The sequence below is a fragment of the Rhinolophus sinicus genome, chromosome 8, assembly GCF_057876585.1.
Source record: "Rhinolophus sinicus isolate RSI-liver-muscle chromosome 8, RSI-T2T, whole genome shotgun sequence".
Lineage (NCBI taxonomy): Eukaryota > Metazoa > Chordata > Mammalia > Chiroptera > Rhinolophidae > Rhinolophus > Rhinolophus sinicus.
This window is the reverse complement of record NC_142508.1, coordinates 78,298,686-78,325,593: the sequence shown is the minus strand read 5'-3', so window position 1 is coordinate 78,325,593 and position 26,908 is coordinate 78,298,686. Positions and strand designations below refer to the sequence as shown.

General features: G+C 50.6%; 2 protein-coding genes and 1 long non-coding RNA gene across 3 annotated transcripts; 1 reads left to right on the top strand and 2 right to left on the bottom strand.

Annotated features, from left to right (window-relative positions):
- Positions 1–1,892: 1,892 nt before the first annotated feature.
- LOC109447393 (uncharacterized) lies at positions 1,893–5,278 on the bottom strand. Its single transcript, XR_016022236.1, has 2 exons — positions 2,931–5,278; positions 1,893–2,192 (listed from the first exon to the last, which is right to left on the bottom strand). It is a non-coding gene; the product is annotated as an uncharacterized LOC109447393 (long non-coding RNA).
- Positions 5,279–7,783: 2,505 nt separating this feature from the next.
- Positions 7,784–11,436, bottom strand: CBLN1 (cerebellin 1 precursor). The gene is made up of 3 exons (XM_019731910.3): positions 10,906–11,436; positions 10,639–10,758; positions 7,784–9,397 (listed from the first exon to the last, which is right to left on the bottom strand). The coding sequence occupies exons 1-3, from the start codon at positions 11,167–11,169 to the stop codon at positions 9,200–9,202; spliced, it is 582 nt and encodes a 193-aa protein (XP_019587469.1). The 5' UTR covers positions 11,170–11,436; the 3' UTR covers positions 7,784–9,199.
- LOC148757605 (uncharacterized) lies at positions 11,402–25,512 on the top strand. Its single transcript, XM_088800363.1, has 2 exons — positions 11,402–11,896; positions 25,221–25,512. The coding sequence occupies exons 1-2, from the start codon at positions 11,491–11,493 to the stop codon at positions 25,322–25,324; spliced, it is 510 nt and encodes a 169-aa protein (XP_088656489.1). The 5' UTR covers positions 11,402–11,490; the 3' UTR covers positions 25,325–25,512.
- The last annotated feature ends 1,396 nt before the right edge of the window (positions 25,513–26,908 follow it).

Sequence of the window (26,908 nt, the reverse complement as noted above, 5' to 3'; positions counted from 1 at the left end):
CATTCTCTTCCAACACCCCCCCCACACCCAAAAAAATATTTTTTTCCAAGGCAATTCTGATACAACATACTCATGGATTTGTTTTTGAAAATAACTGTGGTATTATTATACATGGTCCTATATCATTGCTACTCAAGTGTGGTCTGTAAACATATCACATGGAATTTTGCAAAGACTTTTAGAATTATAAGCATTATTAGGCCACGAGGAGCTTGTGTTCTTCCTGGGGAAAAAGGATACCTTTTCACCCTCTCCTTGTTCTCTTGTTCCTGCTTATCTGTTGCAAGATAACGTCAGTGGAAAAATTCAGTAGTAAACAGCTCACTTCAATTTTCCCCTAGCCCAACTGCATGGTTAGCTGAATTAAGCAATTTTTACAAGCAGACGCTGACAAGCAAAAGACCCATTCACTGGGTCTGTGGATGATAAGAGACCAATGACCCAGCCCCCACCCTTGACTTCATGGCTTCCAGCCTGCTTCCCTTCCCAATGGATATGGTTTCTGGTGGGTGACATGGTTAATGCCTTCCCCAAGCTCCTGAGGAAAGGGACCAATGAGAGGGCTGCTGTGTTCTGATGGGGCAGAGGCCCTGAGCCCTGGGGAACATGATACGAGGGATGGTAGGCCATTCAGTCATTCACATATGAAGCAAGCCCCTACCACTGCAGGTTCTGTTCCAAATGCTGGGGATAAAGTGACACCCAGGACAGACCAGGTCTCTGTCCCTGGGGAGGGAGAGAAACAGTAAAGAAGTAAACAGAGAAATGGACATTAGCGGGCTCAACTGGTAACAGAGGGAGTGGCTGTGTATCGGGTAGGCTGCTGAGACCTGAAAGGAAAGGAAATTGGAGGGTGGAAGAGTATTCCTTGTCTCCAAAGGATCAAAGATGCAAAGGTTCTGAGACAGGAGAGAGCTTGGCATATCCTAGGAGCTGGTAGAGAGCCAGAATGGGCTCCTCTGCACTAGAGGAGAGCCACAGGAGATGAGCTTGAGGACGTCAGCAGGGGCCAGGTCACAGAGGCCTTGCCAGCCCCATTAAGGAGTCACAGTGCCTTGTGAAGACACTGGATGGCTTTCAGCAGAGGATGCTTGGTTTGGCTTACATTTGAGAAGCTTGCTCTGGCTTCTGAGGGGAGAATGAACTTAGAGGGGAGCCGCTCTCTGGAGAGCTTTTTCTGTGGGCGGGGGTAGAAGGCGGGATTCCAGTTTTAAGCTGGAAACTCAGATGACAAGACCCCAACTGCCATCACAGAGTCTTGCATTTTATAGGCTTCTAGTTGGAACTTGACCTAGAGGTCATGTGGTTTTGCTCTTGGGGGAACAGGCTTGCTTCTGCCCTCAGCCTGGACCCCAGCTTCTCATGACAGAGACAGGAACATGCGTAGACAATGCAGGAAAATGGCTGCAAGCCTCGCAGTCTCAAAGAGCACTGCCATGTCTCCCATGGACACAGGAGGTCATTTAGGCCCACACATGGGGGAACCTACCAAGTAAGTTCCCACTTGGGAGGCATGGAGAGCGCAGAAGAGAAGGAAGGAAAAGCGCCAGGCAGTCAGATGTCACGTGACAGATGAGCCTGAGCCTGTACCTTCAGAGTAAGTACATAATCCTTCTACCTGGAGTGAACTCCTTCCAAACGCATAGAGAGAGTGAGGGGGGGAGGGGGAGGGGGAGGGGGAGGGGGGAGAGGGAGGGCAAGGGGAGTGGGGGAGGAGGAGGGAGGGCGAGGGAGGGAGGGGGGGAGAGAGTGCATTTGGAACATTGCTGAGACCTAAATGGACCAACTTTGATCAAGACGAGTTAGTAAAATAGCAGAGTTCTCATCAGCTGCATTTTAATTCCATACTTGGAGCCACTCAGTCATTATAAAATCATCTGAACTGCTCAGCGGAAGTACACATTGGGGAGTTTATTTTTGAGTCTCTCTGAATACAAAGCAGAGTCTATCTGATACAGGATCTGGGCAGAGCACACAGCTTCCTTTCAAATGAGGAGGAAGAGGTGCCCAGTTGCTCCTCCTGGGTTGGTGAGGCCCTCTTCCCGCTTTGAAAGTTTCTCTGAAAGTCTGCAGTAATTCCTGATGATGGGAGAAAGGGCTGTTGGGGCCTCCCCTGGGTCAGCAGGTTGCTGATGGCTGGCAGAGCCTTCCAGAGAATTCTGTTGGGCTGAACTCTCAGCTGGACACTGGGTCTGTGGAAGGAAGGGAATTTTGGAGAACAATGGCTTTTCTTTAGAGGGAACCAGCTGAGACCCCTCCAACTCCATGGTCTGCTGCAGCAGCCAAAGCTGCAAGGGGATTTCAGAGGTCCTTCTGCTTTCAGCTAGAACAAAAACCCTGGTTAGCCACAAGCCAGGGTCTGCTGGGGGAATGCCAGCTCCTCACTGCCCGAGGCACGATGTGGCTACTGTGTATACCTTGCCTGTATGTTGGCACCATGGAAAAACCTTCTAGGATTCACTAGCTGATTGGTGCCACCAACGGGGCTTCAGCCCCGCCCATAACCACAGACTTCATGGCTTGATCCCGATTAAACCCACCAGCCAACACTGGATCATGTTATGAGGTGTTGGGGAAAAGGGAGGGGATTTCTGCCCTTTAGGAAAAATAAAGGGTGGTCCCTGCCCTCTAAGAAGCTGACAGCATGTTGGAGGGTGAGGTGGGTCAAGCAGCATGCAAGAACCACTACAAATTCACTCCATTGTTCTAAAATAAATATGGCCATTCAGGAGGCTGGTGGGGACGTAGAGAGGAGCTCAGTGCTGCTGAGCCGGCACTCCAGAATCTCACAGTCCAGGGAGTCCCATTGCCAAAGTGCTGTAATTCCTCATTCAGTCATCCAAGAAATATTATTCAGGCTGACTCTATTCCAGGAATTGTGCTAGGCACTGAGAACAGAGTTCTCACAAGGCTGAGAACAGCATAGGCACCTCTGCGGAGTTCGCAGCCTGGAGGACCCGGCAGATGCACTCATGACGAACCAGCCATTCCTCGTCCATCTGCCCACCTATTCATGTGCTCACTCAGTCACTCATTCAGGGACCATTTGTAGAGCTTCTACCAGCCCTGACACTGTGCCAGGCAGCGGGCACATGTGGGGAATGGCAGCTGAGGGCCTGTCCTCATGGAGCTTAGCACCCTGCAGAGTTGAGGTCAGGCTGTGACCTGAAAAAAAGAGTTCATGTGGTCAGCAGAGGGTCAGGCCCTGATGGATGGGGGTCAGAGGACCTTGCAGATGAAGTAGAGTTCAAGAGGAGCCCCGAAGCTCAAGATGGAGCTTGCTCAGGTCAGTCCCTCCCCCTGCACCTTGTCCCTGATCGCTTCAGAGTTTAGCAGGATGAACAAAGGCCGCCCCGGGTCCTGGGCCATGGCCACACAACTGGACATGCTTTCTTGATGACCATGAAGTCCTTTTTCCTGACTTCAGCTGGACTGCGTCTCCTCACTGCTGCCAGAAGTGCAGGCAGCTTCATCTATGCACGGGGAAACGTTTCCCAGAGAGACCCAGCAAAAAATACCCACACCAACCCGTACAGCTAATTACATCCCCGAGTAATCTTGGCCTCTTCCTCACTGCTCCTGCCCCTTACTGTCCCGGGGTCAAATCTCAAACTTTCTGGGGCCAGGCTGAGCTCAGAGTGAAATGGAAAGAGGTGAGAGCAAGTGCAGGAGCTTGGGAAGGGTTCCCTATGAGGACAGGGTCTGGGAGCGTTTCCAGGCCAGCATTCCTGTCCTGATGGGGGAGGGGGCAACTGAGGTCTAGGAAGTTCCCCCCCAGGGCAGTTTCCCTGGCTGGGTCCCTGTCCTGTAATCATGCCAGGCGCAGTCGGGTTTTACCATGACACAATCGCATCTCACCTGCTCTGTGCCAGGCACCATGGGAGACCCTGGGCCAGGCCAGATGAGCAGGACGCAGTTCCCACCTTGGAGGGGGTCACCCTCTAAAGGGACGCAGATGTGCAAATGGGGATTGTGCCTTAACGGGGACAGGGCAGCACGCAGACATGCTGACAGAATATTCATCTACAGTGGTCCACAGAAATAGCCCAGCAACAGAGATGGAGCGGAGAGATACAGGGTGAAATGCCCTGTCCTCGTGCCTGACCCATGGGGGTGAGGAGATGAGTGAGCAGGAAGACCGCAGGGTCCTTTCCCTAACTACACCGTTCACTTGCTCTGTGCCCCTCCCCCCCTCTGCTTTCAGTTTTCCCATCTGTCCCATGTCCCCTTGCATCCTGCTTCTGTGATAGTGCGATGCCCCAGGTGGCCATTGTTCCTTACTGTTGCGACCATTTATTCAGCACCTACTACACGTCAGGTAATGCTGAGCGTTTTCCTTACCTCTTCTCATAGTCTTCACATCCACCCTGTCCTGAAGGCATTGTTGTCCCCATTTGAGATATGAGCAAACTGAGGCTCTGAGAGAGTGTGTGTGTCTTCGATGAGGAACCCTGTGCCAAGATCCCAGGAGACCTGGGTAATCGCCCCTGGGGAATCTCTGCTCCCCAGTTAATTTGGCGGAAAGGCAGGTGAACCTTGTTTTCCCTCCGGCTTGACTTCCCAGTTGGAGGGCACCGCTGCCCTCACCTAGAATAGGTGAAAGTTTTCGCTCTTTTGTTTGAAAGCCGGTAGAGGTGACATGGCTGGGCCAGCACATGCTGGTAGGTGAGGGGCTGAATGGGGAGACAGAAGGCTTAGACTCACTGACTCTGATCTCCGAAAAATAAGGCCTCCTGGAGGAAACCCTACACGTTATTAGCCCACTGTGCATTTGGGAATTGAAAATAAGGTCAGGCAGGGGGAGAGAGTGGCCTCAGGTGGCACATCAGGCCAGAGGCGGAGTGCAGGGCACACGTCTGCTCCTTCTGGCCCTTCAACCCTCCTTTGGGGGCGGGGCGCTCGCAGAAACGTCCTGCCACTTGGCTCCGCCCCGCACTCTGCCCCATCACTACCCCACTGAGGCAACAATTGAGCAGTGGGGTGAGGCTCGCTCTCCGTCTGGATAATTCTCGTTAGGAGCCGATCCTCCCGGGCTGTCAGCATGGGCGCTCCAGCGCAGCTCGGAGGGCGCGCTCCCAGCTCAAACCACCGAAGAAGGCGCGGGTGCGGGAGCTCACGAATTAGGGGGGCGAGCGCGGGGCCGACGCTGCTGGGCAGTCAGCACAGACGACAGTGACTGGCTCCTCGCCAGGGATCCAAGCTCTGGCCGGGTGTTACCCAGAAGCGCAAGGCGCAGCCTGGAAAACGGGGGCCTGGAAGTCAGGTCTGGGCTCCTTGGGTCCTGCGAATGTCGCTGACTCCCCCCCACACTCCCACCCCCATAAGACCCCTAACACAGCCTCTGCCCTCAGAGAACTGGGGAGAGGAGGCAGTGTGGTGAGAGACCAACCAGGAAAGGGTAACCACTCTGTCTGGAGTGAGGAAGGCTTCCCGGAGGAGGTGGTGACATTTTCTACTGAGGCAGGAGATGAGGAAGTAGCCAAAGTGACCTAGGCAGGGGAGGAGCCTTTGAGACTGCGGGGGAGGCTGAATGGGGGTTGGGGGGTTCTGGAAACCCTACAGGCTTTATTCTAGTCCGGTTTGAGATGGAAGCAGGACACAGGGCCCCAGAGGCCCCAGGCTAGAAAGCCCTAGAGGGTTCTAAGCATTAAAGGAAGCCACTGTGAGGTGTAGGTTTTAGAGTGCACCCCTCCCCCCAGCCTCTGGTGGTGGTGATGGTGGTGGTGGTGGTGTGTGTGTGGGAGGGGGGTGCTATGGAGCCACTGGCCCTTTTTTCTCTCTCCCTCTCAATCTCCAACACGCAAGTTGGAGTGTCTGGTTCCCTCCCAGGTGGAGCACAATTTTCAGATGAGGGCTAACTCACCTGCCTCTGGCAGAGGAAAAAAAATCAGTCCCACCTTTGCTTCACCTGAGGGAGGTGGCCCAACTGCCAAGGGTCAGGCCCCAGAGAGGCCGCTAAACTCCAGGTCCCTGGGGAGGGCTGTCCACAGCCCCACCAAGGCTAATGAAAGGCTCAGCCAGGCCTGAGGGTGAGGGAAGTTTGGGGGCGGAGAACCCCACATTTCCCCCAGAGGCTTCTGGGACAGGAATGCCTGCTTAGCATTCCTGAGCACTTGCGGCAAGTGTGGGCCGCCACTGCCCCATGGGACCCACTGCAGAGCCGGACACAGGCCCCACCCCACGTGTCTCCCTTCCTGACCAGAGCCAAACAAGGCCTGCTGTGTGTGTGGGAGCTGGGGCGGCATCGGCCTCCAGAAAGCAGTACCTGTGCTGAATAGATAGGACTGACTGCTTCCCAGAGGAGGCAGCCTTTTAGTTGAACTGCTTAGATCCCCAGAAAGATTAGGATTTTGCAAAGGAGCGGACAGAAAGGGTACTTCAACTTGAAGCAAAGAGACAGTAGGTGCAGAGGTATGAAGACAGCAGAAGGAGGTGGGTTCACAAACGGTGAGGAAAGGGGTCAGCATGTGGAAGAAGCGCTGTAACCAGATTGAGAAGGGTCTCCAAGGCCAAGGGCAGACGTTTGGGCAAGCAGGCCCCCCCCCAGGAAGGGGCCAGCTGGGGCCAGAGCAGAATAGAGGACAGCTTTCCTCTCTCCCTCCCGCTTGGGGCCCCTGTGCTCCCCTCTGTGTTCACCTTCCAGGCCTCAGAGCAGGGGTTCAAAGTAAGCTTGAGTGTCTGGATGCTCAGGGTTCCGCTTGGCCTCCAGTCCAGCCTCTGGCCTGGCGTTCAGGAGTCCGGGCAGCGCCGGCCGCAGCCAGGACTCACTCACCCAGGCAGAAGAATTGGGGGCCCTGGTCAAGGAACAGAGGACCGCTGGGACCTCAGAGCAGGAAGGGAGGACTCTGGGAGATGTTTAGCTCTCTGTCTGTACACATGGGCAAGCTGAGGACAGAGAGGGCACTTGCCAAAGTCACACAGCAGCACAGCCTGGTCGTCCCACAGCCTGGACAGCCACGCCGGTGGCCCCCTCTCAGGAAGAGGGGTGACCACGCCACCCACCTGTAGCCCAGGGAGCTCCAAGTGCATCAGCCGCGCAGCTTCCTCGGGTGGTGGCGGCTCTCCCTCCGCGGAGAGGACCGGGGGCACCGAGTCTCCAGGGCTGGCGGGCTGGCTCTGCGCGGTCAGAGCGGTTGGGTCGAGCTGGACTTCCCTGCTGAGGCTCCAGCTCTCCCTACCTCTTCCTCCCAACCGAAGAATGAGGAGAAAATAGTTTTTAAAGTGTCTCTTTTTAAAAAGTTCATTTTAAAGTCGTTTGGGGATCCTTATTCCATCTCACCACCACCGCCACCACCGCCACACACCCCTCCCACGCCCCCCACCCCCGCTTCCCTGGGGACTGACTAGTGGGGAGGCTGTGGGGCAGGAAGAGAAAAAGCACTTGGGTCCACTGCTCATTCCGGAAATCCCCACCGCTCCTCGTCGGGATCCGAGCGCGCCGACTGGAGATGCGGCTGCCGCAGGGCGCGCGGAGGAAGAATAGGGCCCGAGTGTCAACGAAGGCCGCTTGCTCCGTGAATGTCTCAATCAGAGGAGCCGCAGGAATAAATCGCGATAGGTTGCTTATTATGCCATTAAAATTCCTCCCTCCCCCCCCCCCCCCCCGCCCAGGAACTAATTAAATTCATCCCTGAGTCTCGGGCCAGGAAAAAGCCTCTAAAAGGACCTGAGCCAGAGGGGGGCCCATCCAGGCGGAGGCTCCTGCCGGAGGCCCTGGGCCGCCCACCCGCTTCGCAGCGCCCGACCTCTCCTCTGCCGAAGCGACTGGGTCAGAAGTCCAGACTTAAAACGAAGTCGTTTATTTCAATTTTGTTTTCACATTGTGTTCCGATACAGTCAAAAGTCTTGGACGAACCTCTCGATTAAAAGTCCTGCGATGCGCGCAATCACAGGTGCTGGGCGCCCGGGCGGTACGGCGAGCGGAGCTGGGATTCAGAGCGGTGGTTACAAAAACGCTGCTTCGGGAACTGAAGAGCGAACGGCGGGAGAAACCCTGGGGCAGAGGCGTGGGAAGCGCTCCGCTCGGGCAGGCTGGTTCCAGCTCCTCTGATTGGGATTATTCCTGATGCACGTGGGCTTCGAAAAACCCAAATTGTGCTTTCAGGCCGGCAGCCCGCCTGGCCCAGCAAGATTTCGGCCAAATTCCCTGCGTTTGCGCCAGAACAGGGAACACAGGCGAGTGCGGGGCTGGCCTCAGGCCTGGCGCAGGAAGGGCGCCGCCAGCTCTGCGCCCCAGCCTCGCGGCGGGCCTCGCTGGGGTCGCATTCTAACCCGTCTCCCACACTCTGAAAATCGCCCTTCCCCACCCCCGCCCCCAAACCTTGCAGCTGGGGAAGATGCGGAGTTTAGAAAGCTGTTTCAGAAAAATAAAATTCCCACTTCAACTTTATTGGATTAAAGCAAAATTAAATCTTGGCTATTCACACTTATGTTACAGAGGACGAGAACTCGCCCGGAAGAACCTCCTGGTGGTTAGTGGAGCCACAGAACACGAGGGCATCGACAAGCATCAGAACATCAAGCAGCCTTAGATTTCACGACACTCCGAATAGGACATAGAAATACGGAAATACAGCCAGTTTCCACTGGGAAGAGTTCTTCGTGTACAAATGATATATATTTATATATATATATGTTTAAACCAGTCACCACTAAGGTGAGTCCTTTCTCTGCTAACAAGCAGTCGAGGAAACAAAGTATCTTCAGCTAATTAACTCTTGAGCGGTGTTTTAAGAAGAGCAACACTTGCCAAATTAAAACTACCTCCCCCATCCACACACACACAAAAATCTTACCCCTCAACTAAAAAGGGGGAGGGGCATATTAGATTTCAGCAGGGGACCGCGGAGGAAGATATTTCACATTATACAGTGAAATACAAAGTTTCTTTTCTATAAATCGTAGGGAACATGAACGTGGGGGAAGAAACAATGGCAAGACAGTCTTCATTACCGCAACTGAAATGGGGGAGGCGAGTTTATTTTTGGAAATGGGAGTGCGCAGAGCTAAGTGGAATTTACTTCTCTTAATGAGTAAACGGACAAATTGTCCGACCGCCTGCGCACACCTTTCACGGGATACAGCTGGGGAACATGTGGGAAGTTTCAAGTCGTGCCGCTTTCTCCTCTACATTTCAGCCTCTTTCTAATTCCCCCTCCCGCCTTCGCCCTCTCCCTGCCTCCATTCGGCGCTGAGCCAGTCAGAGGGGAAACACGAGGAATCCAGAGAAGGTCGAGTACTTCCAGCCCCCCATCAAGTTCCCCCGCTCCAGCTTGAGGTATGCACGGTCGCCTTTCTCCATCTGGATTAGGACTCCATTGCTGGCGGCCTCCCGGGTCACGTCCTGGTCACCAGCGAAGGCTGAAATCACCGGCCACCCGTTTAACATGAGGCTCACCTGAGAGACAGAAAGGCCCGCTTCAGAGTCGCAACCTAGGCGGGAATGGAGACGCGAACCTTGGCTAAAGGCCGTAAAGGCCTGGAAGCACGGGGGTGGGGGTGGGGGGGAGCGGGAAGAAAAGGGGCTTTGCAGATTACTGCTGAGGGTCCAATGGGGGTGAAAGACGGCCCATCTGGATAAGAGGAAGGGTCTACCCCCCAAACGGGAGTCACTTTCATTCCTTGAGCGCCCAGCGAATCCCGATTGCGCTTTCATCCAGTTTAATAAATCAGTAGATGGCTCAAGCACCCCGAGACCTTAGGCCTCTCCCCACTTCCCCCAAGGCTCAAATTGAAACTCAAGCAACTCCACTCTTGGAGCTTCTGGCAAAACAAAAACCCTGGCTCCTCTTGGTCCTAGCTGGCTGGACACAGTGGAGAAGCCGGACAAGGCTTTCGGCTGATGAGAAATCTCAAGCAGAGCTGCCCTCTGTGCTTCACCCCCAAACCTCGGCTCATTTCCCGTCCAGCTCCAGCCGCTCCGGCCACCGCCTGGTTTGGCCCTTGCGGTGGTGTGGCAGCCAAAGGCCTGGCGCCCTCTCCCCTGTCGCGAGTTCCGCCTTCTGTCTCAGCGCAAAGGAAGCCTAGACACCTTTGGGAACCTGGGGAGCCGCTGCGTGCGGGTTGGGACAAGGCTGGAGCAGGAGGGAGTGGCACTACGCCCCCTCCCTTCTTCACCCTTCACCAGCTTGGGCTCGGCGCTGCGAGTTCAAAAACCCAGACTCGGTCTGCAAAGGGACGCCGGGGGGCCACCTGAGCGCCGGGCTGAAGGCAAGCTGTGTACACAGGCGTCTCACGAGCTTGGTTGGGAGCAGGGACTAGGGTCGGGGATACTGTCCGTGGTGCTGAAGCCGGGGATCAGGGAAATATCCCGAAGCGAGAACTGTCTGTGATGCTAACAGCAACCTCTACGGGAAGTCCCTGGAGTCCCATAGGAAAGCGGGACAACCTCTCCGGAGGGGCCCAGAAGGCGGAGGAGGGAAACTGCGTTTGGGGAGGGGGCTAGGTTCCAAGAGCTGGCGACAGGGGAAGCAAGGGACAGCCCGAGACACAGAATCGTGAGGCCCTGCCACTCGTCCTTCCAAGCAGCCCCGGGCACATGCAGCTGCCCCTTCTATCTCCCATCCCCATACGGCCGCTCACTCCCGCGGCTAGTAGCCGCCTACCGGGCCGGGGCCTGGCCCCGAAGCGGCAGCTGACCTGGATGGTCTGTCTGTTGTAGACTTTTACCACGTGGAAGTTAAAACTGTAGATCCCTTTGCGCGGGGCGATGAAAGTGCTGCGTTCTGAATCAAAGTTGTTCCCGATGTTCACTAGTACCTACAGCAAGACGGGAACGAAGGGGAGGAGGCAAGAGTCAGTCGCGCACTCTGGCCCCGCGCCTCCGCAGAGACCTTGAGAGGACCTGGCATCTACCTTTCCCCTCTCCCCCACCCCCTACCAATCCAATCTGCATGGAGCGCTCACCTGGTCGAAGTAGATGATCATGGTGCGATTACTCATCTCGGACGGCTCGTGGTTAGTGCTCCTGATGGCGGAGAAAGCCACCTTGGCGCTGCCGGAGCGCACAGAGATGCCCAGAGCTGTGCCCGTGGGATCGGACGTGGGGTTGGAGTCGCACACCACCAGGCACTTGCCCTCCAGCACGATGGGCTCCGTCTCATTCTGCCCGCGGGCCGGGCCCGCCAGCCACACCGCCCCAAGCAGCAGCAGCTCCACGACGCCCAGCATCGCGGCGCCGGCGCCCACCCCGCCCCCCACCCCGGGGGCTGCCTGCGCCAGCCGCCCCCCCGCCCCAGCCCCGTTCCGAAGCCCCCTCCTCAGCTCCGTGCGCAGCTCGCCAACGCCGCTCTGGACCCGACTGCTCTTCCTCGCACTCCCGGGCAAGCGTGCCCCCCGCGCGATGCTCCCGGAGCCCCGCCCGGGCCTCAGGGGTGCCGCGGCTGGCCAGCCGCACTTGGATGCATAGCCGCTGCCGCTCGGTCCCCGCAGCTTCCGCCGCCTCCTGCCCGCACCGGCCGCTGGCGCCGCCGCTGCCGCTCTGAATTATTGATGCAGCGGGAGCGGACGGAGAGCGCGCGCTGGGCACAAAGGCGCGGACCGCGGCCTGGCCCCGCCCCCGCCGCCTCCCTGCCCGCCTCCCTCCACAGCCCCGACCCCGCCCCGGCCGAGGCTCCGCCCCCCAGCCAATCGTGGCGCGCCGCGCTCCCCGCCCGGCCAATGGCGGCGCTGTCCGCGCGCGGCCACCTGACCCCGGGCGCCGTTGTTATTAGGTGCGGCCAGGCGGGCGGCGCGCGGCAGCAGGGTTGGGCTCTGGCCGGGAGTCGACCGAGGAAGCGAGAGCCGGGAGCGCGCGCGCGCGCCCGCGCCCGAACCGACCACTGCGGCCGCTCGCTCTCTCTCCTGCTGCCTTCTGCCATGGTCGTGTTCAGCCCCCTCCGCCCTCCTCGGCCCTCAGGTAGGAGGCGCGCGCGCCCGGGGGTGGGAGGAGAATCGCAGTGGGGGACGAGGCGCCCGCCTGTGGGCGCGCGGGGTGGGAGGCGAGCGCCCCCCAGCGGGCGCTTGCGCGAGGGGCAGCGGGCGCGCGGGTGAGCGTCGGCTTGCGGGCCGAGCCGGGTGCCGGCTGCAGGGCGCGTGCGTGCGTGCGCGGCAGAGCGGGGCGGGCGGGGCTGGGCGGGGCGTGCCCGTGGCCGCGGCGGGAGGTGCACGTGCCGCGGCCCGGAGCCCGCTGGACGACTCCTGGAGGCGGGTGTCTCCGCACCCGCCTACCCCGGCCGGTGGCCACGAGGGTGCAGCTGGGTTGGGCGCCCTCGTCCGCCTTTGGAAGCGCCCGCTCTGCGGCCCGCGGAGTCAGGTCGCGCGTGCATTCATTATTTCGGTGGTTCATGTATTGAGTCTAGATCACTGGACACGTCCGAAGTGCCAGGCACAGGGCCAGGCGCGAGGGTGACGCGGTGCGCAGCACCAGCTGGGGCTGCCTTCGTGCCTCTTCCAGTCTGTGTGCCAGGCAGTAACCGTGCACTGGAGACGCTAGCTGGCGCGTGTGCCAGATACCGTTTTTCTCTTTTGCACTAAAGATTTATACTTTGCATCCTTACTTTTTATTTACTGTGCACCTTTATAGCGTGTTTTATCCACCTGTACCTGCACAATATTGCCGTGCGTGTAGACACCAAATCTTGTGATAGTGGGCGATTTTCCAACGGTAATTTTGACCCCAAATGAATGTTCTTTTCTGGCGTCGACTTAGAGCTTTACACACACACGTATAGAAAGTAAAAACACAGCTTTGCTAAGTGGGAGGAGAGAGGAGCTGCGGGGATGGGAAGAGGAAGGGCGCGTCCAGCCTGGGGTGCGGGCAGGCGGAGTCCTTGAAGCACGAGCGCAGGCGGTTAACCAGGCGGCGGCAGGCGTGAGTGGACCTCTCAGTCAAGTCCAAAGCAAAAGTGCCAGCCCCCAAGCAGGGGGGGTCCGGGTGCTGCCCCCCGCCCCGCACCTGGAGCTCTGGTCACGGCCGGCCGAGCGACCTTGAGCACGCGTGCTCAGCTAGGGCAGACGTGCGGCTGGCGGTTGCCAGGCGCGAGCCGGGGATCTGGAGAGAAGTGGGGTGCAGAATGACTGCAGCTCCTTTCTGCCTCCTGGCGTGCCTCTGGCGAGGTCTGCCGCCCTCTAGGGTACCTCCCTCTTTCCCTCCGCCCCCCCCCCGGCCCCCCAGGCAGGAAACCTGCCGCGGAATCGCCAACAGCCAGCCTTTCCTTTTCTCAACCCCCTTTGTTTCTTTTAGACTTTGATAGCTGTTTAAAGAATTATCGGGGGAGGGGGGGACCCCCATCTCGGACCCTGCCTTTCTTCAGAGGCCTGCTGTCCTCACTGGGTTAAGCCAGGAGAAAGGAGCTGGGGTGATTGGTAGGAATTTTACCTTAAATTAAAATGACACAAAAATATTTTTCAACTCATCTTTCTGAGACATCCCCAGAAAGCATTGCCAGCTGTGATTACACCTAATGTGAGAGCATGAACTAATTTAACAGGTGAAAGCCGAATAATGACGCTGCACCCAGCGTAGCAGCCAAGACTGGCAGGGCTAACATGGAGGGTACCTGGAGAAACACCTGTGTGGGACCAACAGCATGCTCTCGGTGCCCTGGCTCTACAGTCGCTCACTTCCCAGATATTCCCTGCGTGCTGCCTTGTCTGGGGAGAAGCCTGTTTTCTTGGAGCTCCCCAGCAGGCCTGAGATTACCCAGAAGGAGATGGTCTCCAGCTCCTTCCTCTTCTCTTCCTGGGGAGGCTGTGGAGGGCAATGCCCAAGGCTGGACTGCCATCTGTATGCCAGTGATTCTTCATCTTGCATTTCCAGTCTCAGCCTCTCTGCCGCCCAGACCTGTGGTTCTCAGGGCCTTCTGGACCTCTTTGCTTATAGATCCAGCCTGCAGGCATGTTTAACTGGCCTATGCTTCGGCTCCTTCCTTGCCTCCCAAACTCTGCTCCTTCCTTCTTTGTCTTTCTCAGTGGCAACAGCTGCAGCCACCTGGGGGCTCCCACATCTGACTTGACTCTATCTCTGTGCTATTGTTTGAGCCAAGCTTAGAGCGCCGCTGCCTGTTTGAGCTTCACCATCTCTGACCTGGGCTCTTCCAAGGGCCTCCTCATTTATCATCCAGGGCTCATTGCAAGGCTTACCTCCCGGCTCTGCTGTATGCTGTGTGTTCTTTCATTTCGGGGGTGTCTAATGAGTGCCCTGAGCTATGTAACCTCCGCTTTTCTCCCACGTAACCGAGACTTCCCTGGCCCCTGGAGTTCGGATTGATCAGCCCCCAGCATTCTTTATCCTTCTTGCACATAGTATGTGTTCAAAAGCTAATGTGTTAATTTAATGTTAATACGTATGTGCTTTCCTGGATTGTGAGGATGAAATGAGACAGTGTATGTGAGGGGGAAATCCGTTAGAAACCTTAAAGGCAGCCGTGTTTATTCTTAGTGTTGTCATGCTGTTAGACTCAGGCTTCTTTTAGCTGTAGGTGAAAACCGATTCAAACTGCCTTATAAAGGACTTTATTTGGCTGATGCAAAAAGCCTACGGGTAGGTCTTGCCAGTTAAAGTACGGCTGGACCCATCAGTCAAGGTTTTCAGGATGTTTTCTGGTTTTGGCTCCATTTTCAGACAGGTTTTGGCTCCATTTTCACACAGGTTTTTCCATAGGATAGCCCCTTAGAATCTACGACCATCTTACTCCTACTAGCAAGAAAAAAGCACTTTTTCTTCATTATTTACAGCAAAAATCTCAGGGTGGTTCTTACAGGGGTACTTGCCCCTCTCTGAACATGGAGAATGGACTGAGTAAGCTTGGATTCAGGCGTCTTCCTCTGGAAAGGAGTCAGCTGTTGGTCCAGTGTCCAAACTAGGGGAGTTCTCTAAAGGAAAATTAGAGAAGGGGTGCTGGGCAGGCCGGAGCAACACCTGTCTGCTTTAATGCCATTCAAAGGGGCAACTGCCATATATTTCACCCAAAAAGAATGTGGGGGCGGGGGGAACTGATGCAGTAGCCAGAACAATAGCTGTGTCTTTGTCCTGGTCCTTTTCCGTCTTCAAGACCTCAGCTCAACATGAAATCAGGCCCTACAGACATGGATGTTATTATACTTAAGGTAGAGCTTTGAAGTCTAAATGCATTTCAAATGGTAGTGCCACGTAGTGTAAAAAGTTAAGTAACTATAGCATTCTGTTCTAAAGATTTCTTTACTTTGTAAAACAAAAAATGAAAAGAAAAAAATTTTGGCATTTTGTTGGAATCGATTCTTTTCTGTTCATTTTTTAGGTTTCTAGAAAGGTGAAAACTTTATTTTTTGTGGTGAGGTACCTAAAATTCCTCAGTATTCATCGATTAATGAAAACAAATGAAAATTTGAGAACGTCTGAAAGATAAAAGGATTGAATTAGGTCATCTCTGAAATTTAAAAGACTTGTTTAACTTGCTAAGGCTTTTCAGGTGATGAAATATTGGTAAAGTATTATAAAACCATCTGTCTGAAGCTTTGAAAGTACTGTGTTATCAAGATGTAGGGAACTGTAAGATTGCAAATAATGAATTTATACTGTTGTTGTTATATCCTTTACCTGCTGTTTCAAATGCAGGCTTATATTTTGATAAAGTCAAAGGTTTTTTATTCCCCACCCCCCCAGTGCATCTTGAATTTCCAACTACAGTGCATTTTGAAAAGTAAAGATAGCTGTTATATTCATGGCAACCCTGCCCACCCCATACCCCACACCCTGGAAAAAACCAATATTCTCTATTGTTGGAATGAGAGAACATTTTCAGGAAAAGGGGGATATTTTGTCCCAGGACATGAAACCAACCCATCCTTTTATTAAATCAATTGGATTCTGTAATGTTTGTACACATCAAACAGTATTTCATCTCTTTTAGTCTTGGTTCAAAGTCCCAGACAATTCCATTGCCTAGGATTTAGTTCATTTGCCCATAAAGCAGAAGAGAAAGGCTATTTTTTTCTGAAGAGTGTTAAATTTAGGATTTCAAGGGTCCAGTACATTTCAAATTAATGTTTGCATCTAGACTATAACATATGGGAATGATTCTAAATTGTGCAAAGTATGCAATAATATTTTAACTTTTACTAAAATCTTGGTCTTCCTGGGTATGGTTTTTTTTCCCCTACTCAGATTCATTTAAGTGCAACATTTTTGCTGCTCAAGTTTAAAAAGTACATTACAAAATTAACTTTGTAATTAGACACTTTTATTAAACACAGGAAAATGCAGGGTTATACTTTTGAATGAAGGCCTAGTTTGTGGTAAACATTTTAATTCTTAAAAAAAACATTGACCTCAAAAAAAAGAAAGAATATATTCAGAATATCTTGAGCTCTTATGTTAATACCAAAGTATGCATTTCCTTAGCCTCTGTTCAGAAGCAGAGACTATACATCTTCTAAATTGAGAGATGCTGGCAGTGTTTTGAAAATGATGCCTCGAGTCGGCTGTGGTACGCGCTGGCAGAACCGTGCGTAGGAAGCTGTTACTCAAGTAGATGACATTCAGGCCAAAGGAAAAAACCATAACGTTGTGTGATCCTACAGAGCTGCTCTTGAGAGAAAAACCACACAGGTAACATTAAGCTTGAGTTGGAATTTTCCCAAGAAGTAATTATCTGTGTGCGTTTGGGTGGTTGATTATGGGCCAAAGCAAGGTTTGGCCAATTCAGCAAACACCTATGGAGGGCCTGCAGTGGGCAAGACGCTGTTTTAGGGCCTGTGGTCACTGCAGGATGAATCACAGATACTCAGGACTTCGCTCAGCAGGGTCTGCGATGCATACCCACCCGCAGAACCTTCACGAAAGCTCTTCCAGTTCTGCTAATAAGAAGGCCTCTCAGGAGTGGCACTACTTAACTTCTTATGTGGCAGCTTTAATTATTCTCTGTATTTGTTTGCATTTGCCTTATAATCAGAAGATATGCAAAAATCACAGGCACATATCAACTTAATAGAGTGGAGAAGATTGAAACAGATATTCCAGGTCTGTACTTCAAGGGCATTTGACATTTATCAAAGATATGGTGAGTGTTGTCATCCTCTGTGGGTGGCTGGATTAACATTTGGTGAAAGTTACCACCAACTTTAAGAGGGACTGTAGGGAAACCCCCTGGATCTGGCCTTCAGTGCCAGTCGTTGAAAGGCTTCCCACAGTTCAGCGCACTCTCAGGATGGGTCTCAGAGAAACGTCTGCTAACTGGAGGGGGTTGTGGAACCGCAGGCTTCTGTGTTGCCTGGAAGTGAATGAAAGTTGGAATTTAAGTAGAACTTGAAGGGGAAAAACCACAGAAGAGAAAAGCCTTTTGGTATATAAAAAAAAAATTTCTAAGTGGGGAAAAACCCCCAAGTGATATTTTCTGGTAGACGTGTTAGAAATTAGGTCAGAGGCACGTGCTTGGTTTTGCCACCCTGCGTTAGGCCTCAGGGACAAACGGTTGGGGGTTGAGTTCCCTGCTGCTCACACTGCCACCCAGGGGCCGTTCTCTGCTGTCCTCACCCATCTTCTTGCCCCTGGATTCCTTCCCGCCAGCTTCTGGTTTGGGCTAATGGAAGGCACCAGGAGGGGATCAGAGACAGAGGCAGGAGAGAGATGTTGGGGTACTTCTTCTTGCTCTCTCCCTGCTTCAGTGCAGCTGGTGTAAAGCAGTGACCCTGAGACATCTGGAGGGGCTCCCTTTTCGGGACTGGAGCTCCTGCCCAGGGCCCCTCCTTCTCTCCATGTCACTCCAGTAACACACCGTCCTCTCTCTGTATCTTCCTCCTGAGGATGGGAGGTTGTCTGTGGGTTCTCAGCCTCTGGGGATCCCCCTGACCCTGCCACTGGCTCTGTGGGTTGTCCCTTCGTTTCAGTGTCTCCATTTGAACTTTGAATTTATTTCTATTTCCTCCTGGGCTCTCGGGGATACACCGTATCAGTACAAAATCTTGTTTCACTTTTTCTTCAGTGCAACCATTGTTTGTTTAGTCATTCGTTGTATCACAGAAAATAAACCACTATAAATTAAACCCTAATTTATTACAAATTCAGATTAGCCACATGACATTGCCAAAGTAATATATTTCAAACAAAACTGTTCATTGTTGGTTTTAAAAATTGATTACTGATACATGTAATTATGCTGTTTTCAGAATATTAAAGTGAAAATATTTTTAAAAATCATTTTTGAAAGTAGCAAGTGCTAAATCTCCAAGTAAATTATATCCTATATGCTTGCAGTACAAGGACATGTTAATATCTTGAGAAAAATGCAATATTTTTTGAACTCATAAAGCGACTTTGAGTTTCTAAAAAATGAAAACTGTACCAAAATGTGTTTTTATTATTGGAAAAGCATGGCAATTACTGCTCTTCAATTTTTTAAGCTTGCAGACTTTTATCTATGCATGTTCTTAACACATAAGGATTTTATTGTTATTCAATAAAATAGATAATGTTTCAGATTTTAAGCTCACAGATTGAGAGCAAGCCACATAAAGTGTCTCAGTGCATAGGTGTTTATGATGGAATCCTTCTGGTCAGTCACTCAATTTACCTCTTTCCCACCCACCGCCTAGTATTATTTGAAGTCCTTACCAAAACAGGGTTAAAGGCTAGTTAGGGAACGTAAAGCAACTAGAAAGTCACCTTTGACAAGTAGGCTATCCACAAGCAGCCACAAAAGTGGGGATCAATTCAATGAAAATAGCTTTTCCATCCCAGTGTTTGTTGGTCTGGAAGAACAGGCTGGTTGAATTCCTATTTCTTCCGGTTGTTGTGGTAACATACTGCATACTGTAACCATTTTAGGTAATTATAGATACATTTATGGATATTTATCTGTGGTTTTGCCAGTATATTATAAAATTCCATGAACACTTCCCGTCTTCACTTACTGTGTAATTGGTCCCAATATTTAATGCACCAACACTAGATGATAGGGTATTATTTTAGTGAGACTTCTGTGGCCTTTTTAGATACAGATCAGAATGTGGGATCTTTAACCTGGAGTATCTTGAACCTTAAATGTTGGAATGTCTTAAACCTTAATTGTCGAACCCTAGTTCTTATCAACTGCCTACACTTTACCAGGAAGGCTCAGGAAGGGAAGTCCTCCTGAGACCGCCGTGCAGCGCAGCGGTTCTCATCAGCCTGAACTTGGCCAGTGCCATCCATCCGTGCTGAGTGTGGCTGCTCCTCTCCTCCCAGGGTGCCCAGGTGGTAGGAGCATCAGAATGCGAACCCCAGGTGCGACCGCCCCGTGCTGGCTCCAGGCCCATCTTGAGGGTGACCAGGTACTCACCTGGCTCTTTGCCAGTGGTTTTCCTCCTCTCACGGCACAAAAGTTCAGGCAGTCATGTCTTTGATTTTGGTAGATGTATTCCCTTAGAAGTCTTCATGCTCAAATTTCAAACAAAGACTATTTATGTCTCTATAACAAGGTCCGCACAACTGGTAGTTTCACAAACATGCCATGCACCCCTTTTTCTATATTGATTTACACATTCAACTAATGTGTATTGACTCCCTACTATGTGACAGGTATTTGTTGTGGGGACTGGGGATACATCAGGAAAAAAAATGACCAAACTTCCTGCCCTCAATGGAAGATAATGTGAGGAAGAGATTTGATTTTGTGGCTACCACTTTCTTCTCATTATGAATTTTACCACTGTAATATTAAAGCTAAACCATCCCCAAGTGATGGGTCCACACAATTATGAAAGCCAGACTTTTCCTGCTGAAACAGCCGTAAAAGGATACCTCACAATTCAGGAGTTGGCCTTTTTTTTTTTTTTTTTTAATGACACAAAACATTATTTTTTCATTTCTACCTTGGGATTTCATCAGAAAATCATCATTATAAATTTTATGTTGTTATTTCTATTTTTAAATTTAAGTGACTTCCAGGGCTGTGAATCTGGCTACCTGTAAAGGCGAGGTGCAGGTGACTGTTCTGTTCTTTTGACACATTTTGTCTGTTGAGAGTGGTTTGCTGGGTTTTAGTCTATGAGACATTTTTAAAATAAGTTCTAATGTGTCCCTTCAATATTCCCCGTTTCAAAGGTACCTCATTTTAAAACGTGCTGAGGGAAGCATTTGATATCGGTGCTTAAGATCAAAACTAGTGTGCTAGTGTGCATAGCCATTGATCTGCAGCTCGCTGCTTCCTACCCCTCCCTCCTGTGTGGATGCCCCTCCGTCTGTCCTTCCGGCCTCACTAGGGGCGCAGGAGGGCGTGTGCATCCCTTCAGAGGGGACTCAGGCTTCGCACTCCCACCACTGCATGGACGCTTTGGATATGTCTTCCCTCCCCAATGAGCATTCTCCTGTCTAGCCCCTTGGGGGACAGAGAAAAGGGGCTCTGACACTGCTGTGTCAGCATAACTGAGAACTTCCCATGTCTCTTGCATCTTTATCAGTGACTTTTTGTGTTATGCTGGGACAGTAGTTCTTTAAATAGGATCTTCTCCCATGCAAATCACCCACAATGCTGAGAGCACACCTTGCAGAGGTGAGTGTACAATGCAGGGAGTATCCTCAGCACTGACTGCAAGCTGAAGTTAGGGCTCTCTAGAACATTCCAACAATCTTCTAGCAGTTCCCAGTTTCGGGATCCTGAAAGCAGTGTGCCGCCATTACCCGTGGGGGGACAAAGAGTGACCAGCTGAGCGCTGAAGAAGAAGCTGTTTACACGGGCTCTCCTGTCTCCTAGGGAGACTCACTTGCCGATTTTGAACCACTTTTCATTAGAGCATATGTCTCACTGTGCAATGAAAGGGTGTCTATATCCTGGTCACTTGGCAAAATCCCTGTCATTGCTTCTTCAGAGAGGCCCGCTGTAAGCTTGCAGCATGGAGCTGGTGCATGGGTGGGCTTCGGGAAGCTGAAGAAATGACCCCACTGCACAGTCAGACAGTGAATGTTCCCTTTTGTTCCTCAGGATCTTGTCACCAGATGGGACCACATTTTTTGTAGCTAGAAGATAAATAGAGGCCTAAGTCGGTTTAGTTAGTCCCACGTTTTCTAAATGAGAACGCTGGTTTCTGTTCAATGAGATGAGAAAACTTGGGGGCTCTTCCTAATGTTTCCATTGTCCACTGAATTATTTCAACTGAGACATATTTCCCCATGTATCTGAGACAATTTCCAAATGATTGCCTTTTAAAAGTCACTTTATTAAATTGCAAGAAAGCACAATGCAAAGTTATTGGCTGTATGTTCAGAAATTTAAAAATTCCTGTAAATTGTATTTATAGAAGTATATGTCCACATAATGATTATTGATTTTGGTTAGGATTATGCTTTTTAACCTTCTTTATGGTTTTGGGGTTCCCCACTCCCAAACTTCAGTAAATGTATTGTAATACACTTGTCTTGAATGCCTAAAGGAGAATTTCCTTTCAACAGTATTAAAATCCATATAACATCCATTGTTACCACCAAGGCCTTTCCCCTCTTCCTTCACCTTGCAAGCCACACGTGAGAATGCTCACAGAAGTGCCTCTCAGACAGGCTGTGATGTGCATTCACCAATAAATCATCCGTAATTAGAAGCAGAAAGCTTTTCTTCTCTATATAATACAGCCATTTCAAAAGTAGTTCTCTTTTGTGAATGACATCTTAGGAACTGGGATAACCTTTATTATGTGTGTTGTTCTAATCAAAGCATGATTTCGTGGGGTGGGCTCAAGGTTACGTGTTTAAGAAAAGCATCAGGCTAATCCCATTAGGGAAATCATCTTGTTCCTAAACCTTTACACACTGAAAAGACCAGGAGGAGCCTCTACAGGTGTGTATAGCTGGATAGAATGTAGTAGTGTCTTTGACAATTGGCAATACGAAATAGCCTGATTTGCAGAGTCCTATCTACTTAAAAACCAATATGCCTTCACAGACAGATACCTACTGACCTCAACACGAGGCTCTCAGGTGGTTATTGCATCTAAGTTTTGGATGTAAAAATACAGTTTGGTAGAGGTGAGTTGACTAGGTGGATTATTTTCTGTCTCCCCACCCTCCGCCCTACTGTAAAAACTTGTCCACCTTCTCCTGTAAGGTCGCCCCTCCCAAAACGCCCTCCTGCTGAATCCAGAGTTGGGGATGTAGTGTTTCCAGTTAGGAGTTAGGTCTAACTAACTTTAAATATGAAATCTGTTTTTCCTAGTAAGCAATGAGGTTTAGTTTTTAAATTTTCAAATGTGATAAACCTCTCTCCCTTTTTTCTTCTTTTCCTCTTTTGTCCCTAAGTGGTGTTGTGTATGTATTAACTGCTAGAAATAGTTGATTGGCACTCATGTTACGCATTTCCATACCTTTTAATCCTTTCTCACAGCTGTTCACATGGCAACAATTAGATTCCCATTTTTTAAAAATTGTTACAAAGATGCACAAAGAGGAAAGCAAAAGAATAAGCCATCAGCAATTTCATAAGTGATACTTTTGTGATCTGCCATTTTGGGAAATGAAGCGTAATGCGTTACTGATACTTTACTACTTGTTAACATCTAGGCTTTAACCTTTTACGAGTGCAGGTAAAATTCACATGCCTTAAACCTGGTCACAACATAATGATAGGGTATTTGTTTTTCTAATTTCACACCATCCACATTTTCTTACTATAGGAAAAATGCTTATTTTGTACCAGGATGGTGCCTAGATGAGTATAATTTACCAACGTGTCCTGCTGAAAACTGGTATTGATAACGTACTGAGTAGTGAACAGACACTCCAAAGTGAGCTAGTGGATTTAAATGTACAGACTGGACTCCCTGCTCTTCCCAGTTGGGGGTCTAACAGGGCCGATGACCCAATGAGTTTATTTGTAAATCACTATATTTCCTGGTCACCTTGAAGATTTAAGGCTCAACTATGTTTTAAATCTCATTTGTTGTGCTCATATGAGTGTGCTGTGAGTGTGCCTCTCTCATCACTTGACAGGAAGGCCTTTGTTCTCTCGTCCCTTTCCCACCCCGCTCTTGGGCTGCCGCCAGCTTCACGGCTTGACCCGTCTGTCACACCCTTCAGAGAGCTTCATCTTACAAATACCAAGTTCATTCTCTAGGTAGTTCTGAACAAGAGAGAATATGGCCTTCCCGCCCATGGTGTGTTCAGGTTAGTAATTTGGAAAGTGTCACGTGGTTATTGCATTACAAACATGGAAGTCCCTCAAAAATCATGTTTTGGGGTAGAAACACCAGACATCCAGACTTTTAAACTAATGAACTTATTACGTTTTAAAACAATGCATATGAGATGTGTAAGATTTTGCTTAAGGTGTGTTTTTGTTTTGCTCTTTGTTCCCCCCGCCCGAAGTGCATCTGCCTTATTTTCATATTGTGTTCAAACCTTGGCCTGAGGGGAGAACGTAGGTAAGCACACTTGAGCAAAAGTTAGTGTGGTCACGTTTGTGTATTTCATTTATAATTTTCATACATTTTTAGTTTATAATTCTTAATATTGACGTGACTATTAAATTGCATTTAGGTTTGTTAACAAACTCTGTAAATTAGAAATGTACTCAGCCATTTATTTACCGAATGAAGAAGGGGGAGAAGAGAATGGCGCCAGTTCCTTAGACCCGAATGTTCAAACCGGAAGGACTTGATCATGAGAAATACCTAAAATCAGGTCCTAGCCCGTCCACTCAGGGTTTCTTCACCAGATAAGCTTCCGTTTATTCTTTGAATTCTGTGCCACCAGGCCCAGTGTTCTAGTAAGCCATGGTTTCAATATAAGTACTTTGAAAAAATGTTCCGTAGTCATTTGTTCTGTAGTCAACAAACCGAATTTAGCCTCTTTACAAAATACAAAGGAGATCTTACCAACCAGAAGAATCTAGAACCTGGCAATTCAAATACCATCCAAAGCAAATATTTAATCTAATAACTGGAACTAAATGTTAGGCCTCGTGGCAGCCCAGCGTGCACTAATAATAATAGGTAAGCCCACTGTACCCAGAGCAAAGAGAAGCGTTCCACGCTGACGTAGCTGAACCATTAACCTTCCGTGCTCTGGCTTCAGCCCTTTCCAAGGGCTCAGGACCGGGACAGCAAGCAAAGCGTGTATTTCCAGTGCCCTAAACATCCATATAACACTCTGTATTTTACCGATTGCTTTTAATAGCTCACAGAGTAAGTACCAAGTACCGTGCTAAATTCGCTACATGCATGGTTTCAGTTAGTCATCGGAATCAACTTAGGATTACTGTTTAAATCTCATTTTACAGATGAGAAAACGAAGGGAAAATAGATTGCCCAGGGCCCTGCTGGCATGTGTGGAGCTAGAATTCCAGCCCACGGAGTCAGACTCCCGGGCTGTGGTCCTAACCATCATGCCCCATGTCTCTGCACGCACAACCACATGAGCCTCGTAACCAACTTGAGATATGCAGGGTGGCCAGTACAACCCATTTCACAGATGGCTAAACTAAGGTCCAGAAATGTCAGGTGACCTACCCGCAATGCAGTGGCACTGGACTGTGAGCTCCAACTGTGTGGTCCCCACTTTCCTACGCCACCACCACTGCTCAGATTTCTTCTGATACTAGCGAAGGGTGCTCTGTACATTTGTGTTTCCAGTTTGGAATTTAACACTCTGTCTCTGTGTTGATCCGTGACCCCTCTAAACTGCACCCACTGTAGCAGGGTTGGCATAAACTACCTCTAAGCATGGCATCTCTTTATTCCCATCCCACCCCAGAGCTGCAACAGGTAGAGCTGGCGAGATGTGAAAGAGGTGTTCCATCTTGGCCGCACACCCTCCCCCTTCTCCGCCTTTTATTTGACAGGGACATTCCCACCCCTGTTAGTTCATTCGTGCCTTCATGTTCTTAAGCGTCTCCCCCCATAGAAACAGAAGAGGAGCTGTGAGCCCTTTACATTTGTACATGAACGTGCTCTCGTGACTTCGTCTCAGCTGCTTGTGCCCAACTCTTTCTCTGAGTGCAGGATGCAAGTCTCTGGGCTTTCCTGGCGTCTCTCCTGAGAAGAATGAGCTGGGAGTTGGTCCAGGCATCAGAACCAGCAGAGACCTATGGCCCGGAAACACTCGGTCTGCATCATTGTTTCAGATCAGTCACCTGGAACAGCTTTTTCTGAGCAGTGGGACTCGCAGGCCACGCTCTATCTCTTCCCTTCTCTCTTCTTGAGCCAGGTGGACTCTCGCCCTCCACTGCCTTCTAGCTTGTGAGGAATCCAGGGAACATTCTCCATTGTTCTAATGATCGCATGTTCTTTCTTATTCCTAGGGCCCATGACATGGTCACCGAGCTGCCCTCGGGAGCAGCACTGGCTTGTATCACAACTGTTCTGCTGCCAGCAACTGGCTGGTACCCAGGGAACCTGGACATGACTGGTCGTGTGTGTAGAGCGAGACGGCTCTTAGAGGTAGAAGGGAATGAATGCGTCAGACTTTCAGCCCGTCCCTCGGGCAGCGTCTTCCTTTGGGTTCCCGCAGAAGCTGACCAGGAGGCTAGGATCAAGTGCAAGTGGTTTACTGGGGAGGAAAGTCCACGAAGCCCTGGTGGGAGACTGAAGAGGTGAGGCGAGGGGAGGAAGCCTGTCAACGGGGGCGTTCATACGTCCCTCACAGGTGGCAGCACGCTGGGGAGCTCTGGGCGTCAGTGCTCCACACAGAGTCAGCATTGTTGCCCCTTGGCCTGGGGGGTCAGAGACGAGCACTTTATTCACCAGCTCCCTGCGCTGATTGACGGAAGCTTCTGGGAGGGGTGGTTAATGTCCCCTCAAGTACAGTGTGCTCCTTTGGATCATAGAGGCTTTCTTGAGTTGCTTAGTTTCAGAAAACCCTTCAGGCAGAGATGCAGCTCTTGGAGTTGGGAGTCGCTGGGGCCGTGGGCACCTGCCTGCTTCTGCTTCTGGTGTGTTAGGTGGTAGAGGGAGCACAGACAGCCTTACCTGCTGTCTTTAGCAGGGGTTTCTGTATCTGTGCGTGGAGGACTACCTCATTCGTATCACCAGAGAAGCCCGTCACCACTGATGGGTATGTAGGTGAGGAGAATTAATAACTGAGAAGGGAACAAAATGCCACGCAGTTGTTTGGCTGACGCAGGTAAAGCCTCCCAGCCGGTGATGTGGACTGTGTGTTATTAACGTCCGATTACAGTGAAATGATGATTAAGCACGTCATTATGTGTGTCAGATTAACTTGGTCAAAATCTGTGGCAATATTCAGTCTTATTCACGTGCTCAGCCTTCATGATTTATTGCTTATACAGCATGATTCTGACTTAAAAAAATCTCTGAGACACTGTTGGTTGATGATGACCTTGCTTATCCAGGAGTCTAGTTTCTCCATTCATTTGAAATGTTCGTTTCACATGGTAATAGTGACTGACTGCCTCTGGTGCTCCCCGTGGCAGAGCATTTTCCCTCGGCTGAGAGGGTCACTCCCCTCTCGCTGCGTGTCCTCTCATCATAGATCATTGATCAACTCAACCAGCTTTTACTTGACCCCGACCATAGGACATTTATGTGCCAGTGGGTATGAATTTAGATCCGGATTGGAACCTGGTTGTGTCCTTACAGGGCTCATGATCTAGTCGAATCTTGATGATTATATTATAGATGGATAGGTAGGTGGATGGATAGATAGATACATAGATAGATATTATATAGCTAAATTATAGATGACTGCTCAAGAAGGGAGCGAAGGTGAATAAGGGACTTCCCACCTTCTGTTTCCCTAGGTATGGGTCCCTGGATTTGGTTTCCGGAACACATCTCTGAAGCTGCCATCATATTTTGTGCTTCCAGAAATGAGTAGCATTGTTGGACAGTACCCCCTGCATGGCCTTAGCTTTCTGTGCTGGCTGAGAATTTGAGAAATGAAAGCCATTCGCTGGAAAAACACAAGTGTAGCCAAGTGGACAGTGGTGGCGCCTTTTTAGAATCCAAGTCTAAAGGTGTCATCAGACCC